Source organism: Festucalex cinctus, chromosome 12 (assembly GCF_051991245.1).
Source record: "Festucalex cinctus isolate MCC-2025b chromosome 12, RoL_Fcin_1.0, whole genome shotgun sequence".
NCBI lineage: Eukaryota > Metazoa > Chordata > Actinopteri > Syngnathiformes > Syngnathidae > Festucalex > Festucalex cinctus.
In genome coordinates, this window is record NC_135422.1 from 2,772,185 (window position 1) to 2,791,467 (window position 19,283).

Genomic DNA, 19,283 nt, shown 5'->3' on the forward strand with positions numbered 1-19,283 from the left:
CTGAGGTATAAATGAAAGACAATGTGAACTACTACTTCAATACAAATGCCTAAAAAAAAAAAAAGTGCTTTCCTGCTTTTTAAGTTGTGTAAAGATGAACATGTAAACATTAAAGTTTCTCAGAGGTACAAAAAAAAAAAAAAAAACTCAAGTGCTTTTCTGCTTTTTAACTTGTGTAAACATGAACGTGTAAACATTAATGGGATCGTTCGGGTTTTTTAACATGAATCTCAATTTGATCCTCACCTCCCGTGTGTGCGATCAGCACTGACTTCGGCGTTGGACGAGAGGAAAATAGTCCACCAAGCTGGCTGGGGTCTCGGAAATAAAGCGTTTTTCTTCTAAAAACTTTTTGTTTTCAAAAGCGTGATACATTTCCACCACAATACTCTTTTCTGAATAAAGTCAGACGCCATTGCCGCCAGCTACTACTTTTCTGTTCGTTCGTTCGTATCACTGCGCGGCGCCCTGTAGAACGCTAACCGACGCACTGCAGCCAGCTAGCTGATACTTCCGCCTGAAGTTGTTTCCCTTTTCGGAGCAGGTCTGATCTCACGAAGAGGTGGGTTGGTCAGCTCGGCCATGCTTGTTGTTGTTTTGAATCTCGAGGCGGGTCCGTCCCAAAAGCGTCCCGAAGACCGCGCGCGCTACTACGTTTCAGTTCCGCGTACTTTTCGCTCCGGTTCACTTTAGTTTCGCTTCCCTTGGCATATTTATATAATCGGAATTTGGACGTTTGTGAATCGTTCTCGATTGTTCCACGGCCGAATCGTGAATAATCTAAGAATCGGAAATTTTGCACACCTCTAATTGAGGTATATTTGTTTTCTTCAATAGACGGGAGTAGATCTAAAAATGCTACAAACCATTTTAAATGCCTTGTTTTTATTAAGATAAATCATTTAAAACGTTTTTCCACCATTAATGTGACATGTAACCTCATTTATGTATTTTCATATTATTTAAAAAAAAAAAAAAAGATTAATCGTAATTAACCTCATGATGGCGGCACGGTGGTGGACTGGTTAGCACGTCCGCCTCTCAGTACTGAGGACTCGGGTTCGAGTCCAGGCTCCGGCCTTCCTGGGTGGAGTTTGCATGTTCTCCCCGTGCCCGCGTGGGTCTTCTCCGGGTACTCCGGTCTCCTCCCACATTCCAAATGACATGCATGGCAGGTTAATTGGGTGCTCCGAATTGTCCCTAGGTGTGCTTGTGTGTGTGGACGGTTGTTCGTCTCTGTGTGCCCTGCGATTGGCTGGCAAGCAGTTCAGGGTGTAAACCGCCTGCTGGCCGAAGCCAGCTGGGATAGGCTCCAGCACCCCTGCGACCCTTGTGAGTAGCAAGCGATGGATGAATAATCTCATGATTTCCATAGTTAATTTGTGATTAATCGCAAATTAATCGTACTTTGTTCTAAATTTAAATCTAAATTAAGTTTTTAATCCTCTTGTTCAGTGTTCTCCCAGGTTTTTTCCACCATGGAATGGTTCATATAATTACAAAAAAACTTTGTATTCATTTATTTATTTGTATGTTTGTTTATTTATGTATTAATTTATGTATTTTATTGGGGGAAGGGGTCTGTGTGAATGGTCGTCAGTTAAAGGACAAAACTAGGGGTGCACAGATCGATCGGCCTGACGATTTATCGGCCATGATTTCCTTAATTTTGGGGATTGGTGATCTCTTAAAAATAAACCGATCTTTTCCACCGATCTCGCCTCCCTCCTTCGAGGTCTGAAAAAAACAGCCACTGTCCTCTTCTGCTGAGATGACTTGCAGGTTTTTTTATTTTTATGTGAGAGAACTGCTTCATGTGCAGTTAAAACAACCCGTTTGTATTATTTCACAGATATTTTTCAGTGTTTTCCAATAAAACAAGATCGGAGCACTGAAAGTGTAAGCTGCCTGTTCGTGATCGGCGAAAATCGCAATCGGCAGATAGGATCAATAACCTGGAATTTGTACAGGGGTGTTTAAAATTTTTATATCAGCTGTATTTTTTGCATCGAAAATGTAATCATGATTTTTTTTTTTTTTTTTTTTTTTTTTTTTTTAAATGGGAAATTAGTTATCGACCTCCTGGTAGGGGTTGCTGAAAGAACATGACTGCTGATTACTGGAGGCATAGATTGCTACTTTGCCTTGAATCAGCGATTAAAAGGATGTATTCGCCCACGTTTTTTCAGTGAGATTTTAAGACTCAGCCACCGGAGCATGTTTGGCTCCTCAAATACACAAACCTCTGAATGTAGGAAATCTGGCTTTTTAAGCAAATATTTGACTGGCTGTGTGCATGTGTGTGTGTCGTATGCTTGTCTGAACAGAGACAAAAGCGTATCAGTTACTTAAGCAATCAGCCATGCAAGCAGACCTGTCGAGTTCTGAAGAGATGCAGGAAGAAGAGGGAGACGAGGATGGCCCCACAGGTAAGGAATGTGATCCAAAGTAGCAAAGGGAGACACTGTTCTTATGACAAATAATGTTTGTTTTTTTACCAAAACTTTCAAGTCACTGTAAATACTTAAATAGAAATTTGACACATTTTTTTAACTTCTTGAAAATCCTTGTTTTTGTTTTTTAAATCACGTTTAGAAAAAATGCCCAAGAGTAACCTGAAACCACTTTTACTTGAAATAGTAAAACTTGTGCATTACTGCTCAATGGAGAGTTCCAAAGTGCGTGTTTTTGTACCATTTCCTGTCAAATTTCTGGAACCGCTTAAAAAAACTCGTCACTGCAGCAATATATTTGCATATATTTGGCTGTTTTTGTTCTTGTTTATTTATTTCAAGGTTTCTAAAAGAACATTCTGACTATTGAGTATAGCCAAAATGATGAATTGTTTCATCTGCTTTTCTTTTAAGGCAAAAATCATGGCCCTGACGTGGATTTGGGTAGGACCAAATGCTCATCGCCTCAAGACCCTCGGTAAGAACATTGTGGTTATTCACCCGACCGCAGGAAATGGGCCACCAGACACCAAAGTGGTTGATGTACATTTTGCATGGACACTCTAATAATTCCCTGTTCATTTCCATAAGATCAAGGGGCCACCACCCATTAACTTACTCCCAAAGACAAAAGGTCCCTAAAGCCTTTACTCTGTTGACAGGGTTCAAAAACTCATTTTAGACATCAAAATCAAAACAGAAACCCCAAAGCTAAATCGGCCACAATATCACTGCCCTCGGGGCTTGCTGCAAGAATGCAAACACATCATGTCAAGAAGAAAGATGAAGGGCAGCTACTTTCAAAGATGTGTTGACAAAGACAAGTGTCCTTTCATTTTTCAGTACCGAATGCATTGAAGCTGCTCAAATCAGCGCCCCGAGTGGACCGGTTCGAGAACATTTAATGATAAACAGCCTCGTGGAATATAACGGCGTTGCGCTCGCATTTGAATATCAACACAAACTTCATCAAATCTGCAATTGACTACCAGGTCCTCAGAGCGCCTCTTCGCCGCAAAACCCATTTGGGCTCCTGTAATGGCTGCATAAACGTTATGAGGAATAATCTTCTCTGATTTCATGTGATTACTGGGCGGCACGTTGATCCGAGGGCTGAAGGCTGCATGTCCCCGGCCTGGCAAGCAGGCGCTGCAGTCTGCCTATTAGCCCAGGGAAGGGCTAATGGGCTGACTCTATTGTGGTCCTCATAGCTGTTGATGCCAGCAGCCGCGGTGCACGGACCACCCTCTTTAATAAACATGAGCCAATTTCAGAGCCCGGACCCTCTCAGATGCTGCCTGTCTCCATGTTATTCATTTGCATTGGGAAGCCCAAAATATATGTGATTAGACAAAACTCACAGAACAGAAAAAGAGAATTCTACAAAACTGTGGTCGTGCGGATTCGGATTGTGTACACAAGTTGATGCCATTGATCGAATGGCGATTCATGCATGTTGATGTGGTTAGAAACAGTGCTAAGTGTGATAGTCACGCTAAATTCACCTCCTGGTCACAAGTTTTCTTTTCTCATCGTCTCCTGGTTGTTCGATGTAAGCGGCCCACTTATTACAGTCACTCCTCGCACTTAAATGCACCCACAAGTGTTCCAGAAGCCCTGCACTCAAGCAGAAGCATAACACGGCGGGATGCTGTTTCACTTTGTCGCACTTTGCCCTTTCCCCATCTTTTTCTTTTTCGTCTTCATGGAAGTTTTGTTTTTTTTCTCTCTCTTTGCCAACTCCTTCCCTCTTCATTATTTGCTTTATTTTATTTATTTATTTTTGTCAGCGAGCTGATGAGTGACATCAAAAGGAGGATGAAGCTAGACTCCAAATACAAAAAATGTCCTCCTCTGTGTTGTCTTAGACAATAATTATGATTTGTCTGTTAAGCTTAGAGCAGCAGAGGGGATTGTAGTTTAAAGCAGAGGCTTTGGCGCAAAAAAAAAAATGCATTTATAACTCTTTGTGAGGCTCCTCATTATGTGTGGGCCCGATTCATTAAGTAATTGGTTTGCAGTTGTTTACATGAGTATTAAGGCCTTCTATTCAGGGCCTTTGAGAGATACATTGTGCAAATGTTGCATGTTATGAATGCAGAATGAGAGGCGGGGGGCCAGTCCTATTGGCCAAACACTGCACTTGGATGAAAAGCGAGAGAAAAGCACTGGGTGCTGCTTTGCATAGCAATGACCGCAGCCTTAATAAGCTTTACAGATTAAATACATGCAGTCTATACAAGATGCAAAGAGATACTCTTAACACATTTATGTGTGTTCGTTTCACTATTATTTTCTTTGAGAGAATAGTCTTTTTTTTTTTTCTTTTTTTCTTTTTTCTTTTTATATCAAATGTGTGTATTGTATTAAAACTGCTCGGGAAGCAACTGATCTGCAACATTTATTAAGGATTTGTCCATTACAAATCTTTTGCTCTCTTTTTTTTTTTTGAATGCCGAAGTAAAATCACTTTGTGGTTGAGTGGGGATGAAAGGAATAATGCACGAAGGAGTGAGTCTTAATCAGCAGCTGCACTCCATGTAAAGACCACTTGTTCCCCTTTGTATGCAAGTGCATGCCACTGCTTCCTCTAGTGCAAAGAAACATTGTGCTCCTTTTGCTCATGGACATTTCGCAGACCACACCTTCCTTATTTTAATTTAGCAATTTCAAATAGCTTTTTTTTGTTTGTTTTTTTTTTTTTTTTTTAAATTCCCGTTTTTTTTAATCGTCAGCACATGACCACACGCGCTGGCCCGTAAGAAAAAAGATCCTCTCGCCATCAGCCGGTGTTATTGTTGTGCCTAGTGCCTGCTTGACAAAAACCTTGACACAACAATTAGTGGTTTACAGCTTTGCCACGGACAACAGGATGTGCTCAAGCATTCGACCTCAAATCACTCGGTGTCAAAATCAGAAGCGCTCTCTCTCTTTCTCTTGTGGGTAGGCGATGTGTGGATCTCTGACGGCTCGCTGGGAGGAGGGAAGGACGGGAGAGAGGATGAAAGTGAGGGAAGGGGAGGTCCGCAGATAGAGAGGGGGGGGAGAACAGAATTTGGTCACGGATAAAGAGGGTAATATTATGTACACACTTGTTTGGTTTGCACTAAAGAAAATAATGATTTCACTCATTTATAATTTAGTTTTATTTGACTGAAATATACTATTCGAAGTTTGTTTTTTTTACATGACAAACAGTGATGATCTAAGTCTTTACATTTTAATGTTACATACTAGTACTCAAAAAGTCATATATTTAGATATACACTTACACAATATAATGACATCCTCTGTAGAATGATTCAGCCTTAAAAGATGCATTAATCATATTGTTTAGTACTGTAATAAGTCATTAACAGTCTCGTAAAAATAGAATACTTTTAAAATGCAAACCACAGTTCCAACGAAGTTGGAAAGTTGTAAATTGTACATAAAAATGTAATGATTTGCAATTTCCGTTCGACCGATATTCAACTGAATGCACGTCAATGACAAGATATGTGATGCTCAAACTGATAAACGTTATTGTTGTTTACAAATGTTCTCTCATTTTGAATGTGACGAGTGAATATGTGCAATCAAGCTTATCAGTCAGAAAATTAAATATGTTATCTTTGCAGTGTACTTAACTGAATATAGGTTGAAAAGGGATTTGCCAATTGTATTCTGTTTTTAATTATGTTATGCACAGCATTCCAACTTCATTGGAATTTGGGTTTTTAATCATGTTTTTTTTTTTTTTTTTTTTTTTTTTACTTTTGTTTTATCTCAGATTGGGCAGGTGCAGTATCATGTGAGCGGTGATTAATATAGTTGCTTATTATTCTGTTTTAAGCTTTGGTATGTGGTGGCTTTGCACGCTGATTAAAACGGTCATTTTATTATTCATAATTGTATTTTGCCATCGGTCCCACTTGCAGTCACAGGCGCACCATCCAAGAAAGAGACTGTTGTGATCACGGCAGCTTCCACTCAGTTGCAGTACAAACCCATTGCCAGCAGAGAGCACTCACATGTTAGAGTGCGCCCACTCAGCGTGCACTCACATTTGCCTCTTGTTGTTTGCCCCCCACTAGGGGTGACATCCTGCTGCCATTCAGGCCCGTCAGAGTACATCCAAGCTTAGCCTAAACATTGTTTGTGCGGGGGTCACAGCTGGGATGGGAGTAGGAGTTGATGGGAATGATGAGGTGATGGGTCTACCTTTACCTTTAGACAAGCTCCGCTGTGCAAAAGTGCTGTTGAGCTATTAACATTTGTGTGTGGGTGGAAAGAGCTTAAAAAAAAAAAAAGAGGGTAAACAAAAGCATTTTTCTGCCACTCAGTCTGTGTTTGCAAAGCAGTGGTAAATGCTTTGTAAGCATTATTTCTGCTAAACTGTATGTTTTCTAATGCATTGACATATAATCAGTAGATCATAGCCTAGCTCTCGTTTGGACCTTTTTCATGTTCAACGTATATATTACACACATGGACAAAATTGTTGGAACCATTAATGAAAGAAAAACCTGTAATGGTTGCAGAAATAACACACAAAAGTAATAATAAATAAAAATGGAATTAAAATTAATCAGTCAGAAAAAAAAAGACATTGCTTTTTAATTGTATTTTAATAGAATCGGGCCAGGACAAACATGACGGTACCCGTAAAAATTATTGGAAATAATTTGACCATAGGAACATTTTCGATTGTTTCAATTTCTATTTAAAAGGTGACAAGTAGCCAACTTAATGTTGGAGGACATGGTGTGTACCACACTAAATATGGGCCATGCCAAGGGGAATAGTTTGAGAAGATTACAAAGAAAACAACAGACAGACCGTAAACTCTGTATAGAGTAAATTTGACTCTATTTAGAGTGGGACCAAATTGATAGAGTAAAATTTACACTTGGAAGAGAGTAAGTAAAGAACTGGGGGAAAAAAACAAAAGTCACTCAAGGGTTGCGGAACAAACTTATGACCTTGAGCTTGGGAGACTGCCACACTCGCACCTGAGCTATGCCACACCTACTGTTTGCTTACTGTATATCCAAGAGGAGACCAAAAACAATGAAGTTACGAAGATTCCAGCTGACACGAGCGATATACTAACACACAGCAGGAGCTGTATGGCACAGGAAGTAGTTGGCTGTCTCCCAACCTGAATTTGTGGGTTTTATTCCTCAACCCTTGAGTGACTTTTTTTTTTTTTTTTGTTGTTGTATTTTACTCTCTTTCAAGTGTAAATTTTTACTCTATTTAGAGTGGGTGCAAATAGACTCAGTTTAGACTAAGATTTGCTCTACAGAATGTACTGTGTAGATAGCTAGCGTGCAGGGCTGGGCAGAATTCTGAATTTCAGAATTCAATTCAATTCAATTGTAATTTGAATTTGAATTACCCTACAGAATGTTGAATTGAATTTGAATGGCAGGAAATATATATATTTTTTTAAATATTCAGTTTATAGTTCATAATTGAAATTTGTTGAACTGAAGTCCATCGGTCCAAAAATGAACTAGTTCAGAGTCCGCCCCCTTTTTGTCAACTTCATTGTTTTGTCCCACTATTGCGCAGTTTCCGTCCCGGTGTCCCGTGTTTTGCCATGTGTGTCAATCGCACAGTTGTCATAGCGAGTGATACAATGAGCCAATTAAAAGGGAATTTAACAGTCAAATTTACATTTGCGCTCTCATTCGCATCCACATCTTATCGGTAGCAGGGCGGAATTACGTAGCAGCATGGACTAACATATGGCCGCGCGTAGCAGGCGGTGAGTAGAACTACAACTATGTCCCGCTTTCACATCTAAGAATCCTGGGAAATGTAGTCCTACTATCAACTGCGGTCGGCAGTCGCCGGTCAGACAACACAAGCAAAAAAAAAAAAAAAAAGTTTGGGTTTGAATAGATCCATACGATAACCTTTTTTAATCCCACTATCAAGAAATTTGCAATGAAGGAACAAACAAAACCGTAATTTTCCTCCTCCACCTGGGAAAGGCAAAAACAGCATAGATGAATAATCGCACAAATATGCCATGTGGATGTACAGTCTATGTATGCTAACCTGGTAGATAATGAGGATAGATTGAGGATGTGAATGGGCTCTGTGACGATGTAAATTTAAAGAGCAGGCCTGCTAAAGTGGAACCGGGGACCTTATTGCATATGCATTGAGTTAGATCAAAGCCGAATCTGAGGTCACACATTTACATAGCGATATCAACAGAGCTATGGGAACCTGGCAACCCGGGCTTGGGACTGCTTTTCAATAGAGGGCCTTGTAGAAGTCATTTTGGTCCACTTAGAACAGGAGTCATGGAAGTTGTCCTTGCTTTGTCATTCAAATTTTGCCGGTAATCTTATCTTCTATCATACAGACGTTCACTCACAGAACTACTTCATTTTTTTTTTTTTAAAGGAATGAGTGGGACAGTTTGTATTTGTTTAGTACAATTGCATTAATGGTTATGACTGTACTAAACTCACTGAAAGCAAAGTACTATAATTGCACTAATATTCATGCTTCAAAGAATAAATCTGTCGCAAAATAATTTGGCCATCCCTCTTTGCACAACCTCTCAAAATCATACAGTAACCTGCGTCCTCCTCTGGGGTTGAAGTCTGGGGACTGAGATGTCAGTAGGAGGAGCTTGATTCTATGTCTGGTGAACCATTTGTCCATATTCAGTAGGAGAATATTTTTGTGCATTAAAAATTTTAATTGTATTAAGTCTGTCGACAATTTTCTGTTTACTCTTAAAAGTTGCAGTTTGATCTCTCTGAGGCACTGTCGTGCGCGTGTTTCAAAGTGCACGCGCTTTGAATTTAAGATTGTTGCATTCTATTTGTACGCCACGAGCACTAAATTCTTCACACTGTTTCTTTATGAACCAAATTTTCATTTTTTGGGGGGGAAGTGTTTGCTCGTCGTTTCTCATGTTCAAATCACTATCAATCAATCAATATCAGTCTCAAACAGGTGTGATGGGCGGTATTATATCTCACCCTTAAATACCACATAACCCCTTAGCGCCCCAAGAATGTATTGTGGTGGTGTCATCATAAAAACCTGACTGTATTTTAAAGATAAGTGTGTTTGGAAATCCATTGTGAGCAATGTTGAGTTGGCACGATTGCCACAATTAAATGTACATTCTGCTATTTAAAAAAAACAAAACAACAACTGATAATTGCCTTTGTGTTTGTAGGAAAAGCGAGGTGAACCCAAAGATTTATTCTGCTCTGCAGTCAAATGGTAAGTAGCGTACACAAAACCACACAGTAGGTGGAAGTAGACAACTACCATTACTGTGGTTTTAGCTCACTTGAAAACTTTTGTAGAATACATAATGCATGCAAAAAGGATCACACTTGCTAAAGTGCTCTTGCCAAGTGCTCAACTCAGAGGTTAAAGCATTTTTTTTATTTATTTTTTTTTAACAAAGCACAAACTTGAATATATATTTTTTTTATTTTTTTTATTTTTTTGCTTACAAAACACCGACGAGAGAGGATTTCATCCTGGATCAACACAAAGAACTGCAACAACTAAATAAGTACAGAAGACACATCTTATTGTTAGAGTTTTCAGAGACAATATATGGATTATCATTACAGATACCATTAACATCTCTTTTGGCACAAAAATAACTGATAAATTGTTCAAAAGTTTTGATCATCATCATTACACTGTAATATTCCCTTTCAGTAAAAATTAAATATACGTTTTTCATTATTTCTATTTTTTTTTCTCTCATTTCTCTATTAGGAGATTAATTAGGAGCAAAGTGCAATACAGATTCAAAGCTACAAATGCGGGGACCAAATATGGTTTTGTGTGCATGCATTTGTTCCACTTGGCACATCATGCCAAGTGTGACACATCCGCCAGAGACACTTAAATTGTTTGTAAGGACTGTGTCAAAAGAGGTTAATTGTATAGGACTGGGCAATAAAGACAAAAGACATTTCATATATTACCGGTGAATTTTAAGCTTCCTGTGAACAGCAGCCTTTAAATTGAAAATTTCTCTCAAAGCGCCGATGCTTTTGGAGGGCTTGTAAGCCAGAAATTGACCTTGGAGCGAAATCCCTTTCAGAGAACTTGTAAAACAGAATTTGACCTTGAAGGTAAATCCCATTTACTGCAAAGTAGCATGTTCCTAAAGTTTTTTTTTTTTTTTTTTTGCAACCACTAATCAGAAACATTATTGGCCCGATTTTAGGTCATCTCTTACATTTGTGATTAAATGTAAGCGTCTTTTAAATAATCATCCCCTGCTTGTGGAGGTTTGCTGATTTTTGAATGGCACAAAATTGCCACCATTAGGATTTGAGTTGTTTTGTGCGCTCGTTATTGACGCAGTAACTCGAGGTACACCTGCACAATTTCTTGCTATCAAATATAATAACTGTATTAAAAAAAAAAAACCTTTATACATACAAGGCGAAGTTGTATCTGCATATCAATCACAAAGGTCGCGGGGGGTGCTGGCGCCTATCTCAGCTGGCTCTGGGCAGTAGGCGGGGGACACCCCGGACTGGTTGCCAGCCAATCGCAGGGCACACAGAGACAAACAGCCATTCACGCACACAAGCATGCATTATCTTTGGAACGTGGGAGGAGACGGGAGTACCCGGAGAAGACCCACGCGGGCACGGGGAGAACATGCAAACTCCACCCAGGGAGGCCGGAGCCTGGACTCGAGCCCGAGTACTCAGAACTGGGAGGCGGACGTGCTAACCATTCACCATTATTGTCAATATTTATTTTATTTTTTTTATTTTTTATTTTTATTTTTTTTATTTTTTTTTGGGGGGGGGGGGGGATTTCCTTTTTAAACATAACGTGCTTAATAGGGCCTACGTATTTCTTATCAATTTATTGATAATTCTTTATTTTTTTACCTTCAAACAAATCGATTTAAGATGAAATCAATGCTATGTGATAAAACCATCCATGCTCCTCCGGCAGTGCGCCGTAAATGTTTAGCTATGGAAGACACTATTAACCTAAAGAAGTATTGTTGATACAGTGACATTAACCTTCATTTGTTATTCATACATAGCAAACTAATGTTCTTTTATATCCTGATTTTTTTTTTTTCTTCTATCAAACGAATTTTGCATTGATGTCTATCATGACTGATACTGAATTATTGTCCAGGCCTAATAATAGTAAGCTTCATACTGAAAAAAATGGGCCATTTTGACCAAAGTAGTCCTTTAATCTTCTCTGGCAGTATAAAAGCACCAGAGCATTATTTTTGTCAAAGAATAAAATGTACACTTTTTTTTTTTTTTCATTTTATATTGAATTGTGCAGGTAAATCTAACGTTGTGGCTTGTGAGTTGATATTTTACTTGAATCCAGCAGAATGGTTGGCCAACTGGTGTCATGATTGATCTCATTTCTTCTCGAGTGGTAGCTCGTTCACCTTCAAGTCTGCCACAAAAAAAAAAAAAAAAAAAACAGACTTAGAGCTCATTTTAATGCTCCTACAGTATAACATGTTTATTCATAACAGTGATCATCAAGATATAAATACATATACAAGACTGCCATTGTGGTATTTCAAGGTTCCTTTCAACTTGAGCGCATTCAAGTTCGGCAACGCTTATGAAGTGTCAATTTAGCAGGCTAACAAGATGGACGCGGATGATCGTGAGCGTCATACAATGCTAAACATTTGGCTGCGGAGTAACATTTCTGTCTTCCCACACTGTGTTGTAGAACTCTGGGCGGAGTCAGATGACGGCGACTCGGAAATTGAAGCAGCCTTGCGTCCACAACCTGTCAACGCAAACGACGGCAACACAGATGAGTTTTACGACTGATGCTTCCCTGGTGATGTCTTATATTATAAAACCTTGGTTAAAATGTTATTTAATAGCTTGACTGCCACTAATTTAGTGTTCTGCGTTACAAACTTGGCCCAGTTGTAAAAACAAAATAAAGTTGACAACTCTCACGCTGCGTAAAGTATGTGAAGAGTTGCCCAACACTATGCTGTTAACCCCGCTTCAGTCTCTTTACGTGAACAACTCTCCCGGCTCATAATAGCAGCTCGAAATAGATTAAACTGATCTTTTAAAGCGATTTGTTTGCACTGGGCTGAAAAATCATGCATTTTGAATGCCGCGAGCATCTCCGAGTGCTCTGCCTCCGGCACGCTCGAGTGTAAGTGATGTGAGTCACCTGTTAAATGACAATGCACAACGGCCTCTCGGCACGCCGCCACACGACCTGTGAACCCTCTGAAGAGCATTGCCCCCCCCCCCAGGGTACAAAGTGTTAGTATGGTCCAAATGTGCCTCTTGTAGTTTATTTTTTTTATAGCTGACTTTATTTAATAGTACAAATCCAAAAATGTATTTTGTCTTTGTGTCACGAATCAGGAAAATTCTGACTTTTTTTTTGTACTGGTGCATCAGGTTTGATTGCAGCATGACACCACTGTGTATTAATAATCAAATGCCATGTTGAAAGCAGTCTTTCCAACTTTACATTTATGCATAGTGTGAACCTCCCCAAGTGTCATCCTGGCATGTGGGAAAAAACCTGTGGCATTTAATATCAGCAAAATTCCATTAGTAAGCTTCAGCTGACCCGAAATATCAAAAACAGCATATTCATTATCCGTAATGGCATCAGACAACCCTGACCTACCACAAAAAAAAAAAAAAAAAAAAAAAAGCGGACTGCGGCACAATCATTTGGAGTTTGCTAAAAGGCGACTACCTCCCATGCTGTAACGTCCATGTTAAGGAGCATGTCAACAGATACTTGAGAGCAACAGATGGTGCATGTTGGAAGTGGATTACATCATTCTAATGTGAAGTAACCTTTAAAAAAAAATAAAATAAAATAGTCATAATAAGCTTTTTGGTTCCTTGGCACACCAGTGACAATATTGATATTCCGCCAATTCTTTTACTGTGTGTGAGTATGTGATTTTGACTGATTTTGCAAGGCCCACAGAATATTGTGTTCAATTGCTATAAAATCATGGAACCTATCAAAAGAAAGATTCAAGTTTCTTCTTTCATCAGGAAAAAAAGTATGTTTGTATCTGTTTCTGTTTTGCAACAATTAGCATTAGAAGAGAGCTAAGTTTCACAAATCTATTTAAAATTGTAAGTAATTTAGCTTTTTTTTTTCTAGATGGCCCTGGTTGATCTCCTTTGCTCTGCTGCCACCTGCTGGCCGTTTGTGTAATAACTACCATTTCTGCAACCGTTCTTTATCTTCTGTATGCTCTAGCATAAAAAAAATAAAAATATTTAAAAAAAAAAAAAAAAAAAACGTATAAATACGTCTTTGGGACACTTAACACTAAAAAAACGTGTTTACACGTTATTGGGAGCAAATGAGTTATGATGTCACATCAACACATTGATAGGTTGTAAAAAAAATAATCTTATTAGCATGGTTGCCGGTCAATCAGCGGGTACATCTGACGGGTAACCATTAATGTCACCAAGTGGAAACCGAACCCGCACCGCCTGCATGTTAGTGGCGTGAGTGAACGGCGAAAGCATTAGCGACTTCAGAGGTTATGATTTTACAATATTTGTAGCTTATTACTGGGGTTGTAGTTGACACCGGTGTAGAACTGTACTAAGAACTCCTCTTTGTGGACAGGTGATATCATGAAGCGGGTTGGACATGCATGAGGGAACATGGAATTATCAACAATTTGTCATATTTTAGTCTGAAAATCTGTCCTATGCGCTTTGATGAAAGATAGTGTGCGGTTGTGATTTTTGATAGTAGACTAAGTGGAGAGGCGAAAAGTAATCGGTACAACTAAACGGCGTCAAACAATGCCATGATTTTTTTTTTATTTTTTTTTTTCTGCGCTCATGTGAGATGTTTCCGTTACCCGGACAAACGGAGGTTCTGGAGCGTATGCGCCTTCCATTCTACCTGTACCTTTCTTTTATTTTTCTATGACTAAGTAATCATTTCAAGCAAGGTCATTTGTATCTCCAGTCGCAATTAAAATGCATTCACTCCGATGTGGCCTCTTCAGCAGCTTCTTTGGTATGTGTGCTTCACAGACAAAAGGATTTGCTTTTAATTATAACAAGCTTTGGGTTTCTTTTCCTCAGATAAGTCATTGTGACATACTTAAGTTTTACTTAACTTAGACTTAAACAATTCTTTCCACTGATTAGCACAATTGTTGTGGCAAGATTGTTTTTTACCCTTCAGGGTTGAAACATTTAATTATTCAGTGCAAATGTTTTCAGCTGTTCTATCAAATACTGTTCTTTCATTTTAACCAATCTGTATTGCTACCTATTTGCTTCATTCATATTTATCTATCTTTTTTTTTTTTTGTTCAACTACGTGTACAATGAAGATGTGTCCGTGAGAAATCTTTATTACAATGTATCTTCCCTCTCGTGTAGGTAGATCACCAAAATAGAAAATACTCTTTTATGATGCTGTGAAGGTCTACACAACTGCAAACATAACAATAAACATATCACAATTTGGTCAATGTTTTGTTTGTTTGTCCGTTTGTTTTTCAAAAAGCTATACTATTGGTCATTCCACACATTGGTGTTATTTTTACAAATTGTTTACCAAACGGAATTGTTGAAAATAACGCTTGCTGTCTTTGATGATAGAATGTTAAATGTTTGAACAAACACGTCGTTTTTGAGGACTTCTGAGAAGTGACTATTTTGGAAGTATATGGTTTGACTCCCAGCAACTGCTGTTTTTTGTTCATTTTCCTAATTCAATGTTAAAGTAGGGATGTAACGATATCCAAACATCACGACACGATATTATCACGACATGAAGGTCACGATACGATAATTATCGCGATATTGTGGGGTAGGTTGGCGATACAAAAAAAAAAAAAAAAGTCACAATATTGTAAAAAAAAAAAAAAAAAAAAATATATATATATTGTGCTTTTGTACATTACAGAAATGAAAAATATGGAAAAATATGGGATGATACAGGTAAACCACGATTCGATACTGTGACGATATTTGGCTCACGATATCGAGAATATCACGATACACAATATCTACGATTTTTGATATATCATCAAAAAAAAAATTGCAATATGTCACGATATGTGACTGAAAAAGCCAACAAATGCCCATAAAAGGTAAAATGTCTAATTATGCATTTATTCAATGCCGAATCTTTGTACAATGTACAAAATGTGTGCCTCATTGCCTCTTAGTCTTTTAACTGTAAACATTGTAAAGTGAGACAAATTAAAGTGCATAAACATTTAGAACATAATACTGCACAACTGGACACGTTATATCGATATCTACCAACCGTGTATCGATAATTTATTGCAACAGAGAGCACAACAATATATTGCGATATCGATTTTTTTTCTCCCACACCTAATATACATATATATATATATATATATATATATATATATATATATATATATATATATATATACACATAGAGTTCCTCCACATATTGACTCACTTCACAAGCATATTATGTGCCCCTTCATCTGACCATTAGCGTGGATTTGAAACATAGAAGGGCCAAAACATGCCTTGTGAAAATTTAACTGCACTAAAAAAAAAAAAAAACTAGCCACCAGAGGGTGCTAGAACTGCACAAATGGAAATCAACCTGACTTTTTCTTTTTTTTTTTTTAACAGATTGTGCTGCTTTCAATATCATGACATGAACACGATGATATATTGTGGCAGTTTTAATACCACGATATCACGATATTGCCGTTATCGTTACATCCCTAGTTTAAAGGTCACAAACTTCGGTTTCTATTATATACGCAGTACGGTATTTGTATACCTGTACATGTATGTGTATATAAACACACACAAATGAAGCGCAAAGTGGTCTTGTTGGAAACCAGCAACAAAAAGTCTGTGTTCTTTCTTACTTCCTTGATTGGCTGCTACGTCAACACTTCCAAATTTGGGCGTGTTTTGGTCTTCCCACCCTGCCATGCAACCCTTTCCACATTGAGCGAGTGCCAAATGAAAAGGCCTTTCTGCATGAAAACTGACTTACTTAACAGCTTCCTTAAGGAATTTACCTTTAATTAGGCTCATCTGAAAAACCTGTCAGATTCATATCAGTGTGTAAACAAAGAGTACAAAAACTTTCCCAGAACGAAAAGAACGCCAATGTTTAATGAACTTAAAATCCCATTTGCATAATAATTTGAAAGGTATTGTATATTAGTCATTACGTGGAGAACATCTCCGATGGTGCCGCTTGCGTTTATCACTTGATTCAGCAAAGTATCTGAAAGTGCAGCGGGCGAACAATCGGTCCGAGGGTGATTTCCATATGAATGGCGTCCATGAATGAGAGTGGGTTACAGACAACGGCTGTGTCTCCGTAGTCTGCCCGTGAAGGTTGGCTCCCCTCTGCCCCCCACTCTAAAAAAAAAAAAAACAAAAAAACAGGTGAGATTCTGGCATACAAAAGGCCAGGAAGAAAATGTGTTCAGCATGGAGCCTTATTATGGAGATGCTATAGGAAGCGTTTGTGTGGACCGATACAAAAGGAATGTGGTTCACTGTCTACAGATGGAAAACTTCTTTCATAGAAATCTTCGTATAGATCTATTTTTTTTTTTTTTTTTTTGATGATGATGCCACTATAGTATTGCTGATGTTTCATAGTTTACGCCAAAGTTGTCAAAATTATAAACGCCGCTTAATTCGGCAACACTATATGTTTGTGGAATAAGAAGCGACATCCACTTTTTGTTTGTTTGGGTTTTTTTTTTAATCCATGTTAGGGGGCGGCCATTTTGCCACTTGCTATCAACTCAAAATGACATCACAGTGCTGGACGACCTTACACATGGAAGTAAACGGAAACCAACAGATTTATAATGACATGTACATTAACTCATTCACTGCCAGCCCAGTTAAAAATTGATCTTTGACGTGTATAGTTGTCAATGGCACTTAAGTTAATAATGAGGTTATGTGCCTGAATATTTAGTTCATTTTGCTTTCTGTATACTATATTTTTCAAGTTTTTGATCTTTTTAGTAAAAAAAAATATATATATATATCTATTTATATATTTTTTTTAAATACACAACTAATTGGACACCCCTTGTGTAAAGCCTAGTCGTCACCAATATGTCATTGTATTATTACCAAATCTGGTCATTTTCCGCGGCGGTGCAGGCTGATAGGGTGCGAGTGGGGCGACAAGGCTAAGCCTTAATGAAGAGAGTCAAACTGAAGCTGTGACCAGAGAGCTCCAAAATGTAGATTGCCAGATTCCTGCTTGAGATGCTTCAAATCGCATTTTCATTAACCACATTTAGGAGGGAGAGCCAAGAGTCCCTGTTTAGAGCTATTCCCATGATTCTCTCTCTCTCTCTCTCTTTTGCATGCACGCACACACACACGCCCATCGTTTGATGTCCCAGTTTTCATTTGGGATAATTAATATGAAAAGATGGGAAGACATCGTGTTCGACATATTCCTATGAGACAGGCATGCAAAAGCTGTTAAAGCCAAGTCGACAAATTAGTATTCATGCAGGTTTCCCTGTTGCAAGTCATTTTTCCCCACTGGGACACGGTTGTAGATTAGGTAGACAGGCAAAGGCTCATTCGTGATTATATGAGCAGGATGCCACCACAGTGGAGCTTTAAAAAAAAAAAAAAACCTTAGCCAAAGTAAATCAATTTCCGTGACCTGCTAAATGCGATAGGCTACATTCGAATTCTTTAACCCCGCCTATGAGCGAGAAAACGGCCTATAATGGAAGGAGGATCATCTGCCACCGTACAGGCTCATGTTTTCCGAATTTATGTATACGTCATTTGTACTAAACAATTGCTTTAATGCACTTGCATGTTTTTATGTCAATCAACCGGGCCTCACAAAAAAAAAAAAAAAACACCTATTATTGTAAATGGACAAATGGCCTTTTTTTGCTTTTAGCTGCATTGCAAAATGAATGTAAATTGACATGTTAATATTTCAGGAAGTAGCGAACGGGATATGTCATATAGACTGGTTCACGAGGTGGTTTTATTGCAGAAGATTGCAGCTCAGGCGTTTCAGAAACCATTATAAAGGTTGTACGCATTTAATTGAGTTGAGAACATTGTTTATTTATGGTATTTGTTTGAAAATCCATTACTACTCGGTTTGGATGTTTGTTTCTCTTCAGGGTCATTGTAGATGCTGGATCCTAACCTCGGGTTACAGAAGTACGAAAAGTAGTATTAAAAATATTTAACTCATTCACTCGCCGCCATTTTCACATTTCGCAATCCCGTTCGCTCCCGGCGGTTTTACTGGATTTTTGACTGATTTTGCAAGGCCCACAGAATATTGTGTTCTATTGCTATAAAAGCATGGAACCTATCAAAAGAAAGATTAAAGTATGTTTCTATCTGTTTCCGTTTTGCAGCAATTAGCATTAGAAGAGAGCTAAGTTTCATCAGTTTTCACAAATCTATTTAAAATTGTAATTGAGCTTTTTTTCTACATGGCCCTGGTTGATCTCCTTTGCTCTGCTGCCACCTGCTGGCCGTTTGTGTAATAACTACCATTTCTGCAACCGTTCTTTGCAGTTGAGAGGCTGCATCAAAGCCTTCGGTATGCTCTAGCATAATAATAATAATAATAATAATAATAAAAAAACGTATAAATACGTCTTTGGGACAAAACATAAAAAACGTATTTACACGTCATTGGGAGCAAATAATGTTTGAGCGGCTTGTTATGGGAGAAAACCAAGTTTTCAACCAGCTTTTAAAAGGATTTACACTCTGGGCTGACTTCACTTCTATTTGGCATCTTATTCCATTTGCATGCAGCATAACAACCAGATGC

General features: G+C 38.4%; 1 protein-coding gene across 4 annotated transcripts in view; it reads left to right on the forward strand.

Moving 5' to 3' along the window:
• kiz (kizuna centrosomal protein) overlaps positions 1-14,949 on the forward strand; it is a 30,598-nt gene extending 15,649 nt beyond the window's left edge. For 2 of the 4 annotated variants that reach the window (XM_077539415.1, XM_077539417.1), the window contains 4 exons: positions 2,328-2,429; positions 2,868-2,931; positions 9,649-9,695; positions 12,174-14,949. In XM_077539415.1, coding sequence (XP_077395541.1) covers positions 2,328-2,429; positions 2,868-2,931; positions 9,649-9,695; positions 12,174-12,277 — 317 coding nt within the window. In that variant the 3' untranslated portion in view covers positions 12,278-14,949. Of the gene's footprint in view, positions 1-2,327; positions 2,430-2,867; positions 2,932-9,648; positions 9,696-12,173 lie in introns of those variants that run through there. The other 2 variants (XM_077539416.1, XR_013287623.1) reach the window with 2 other exon arrangements.
• Positions 14,950-19,283: the final 4,334 nt, after the last annotated feature.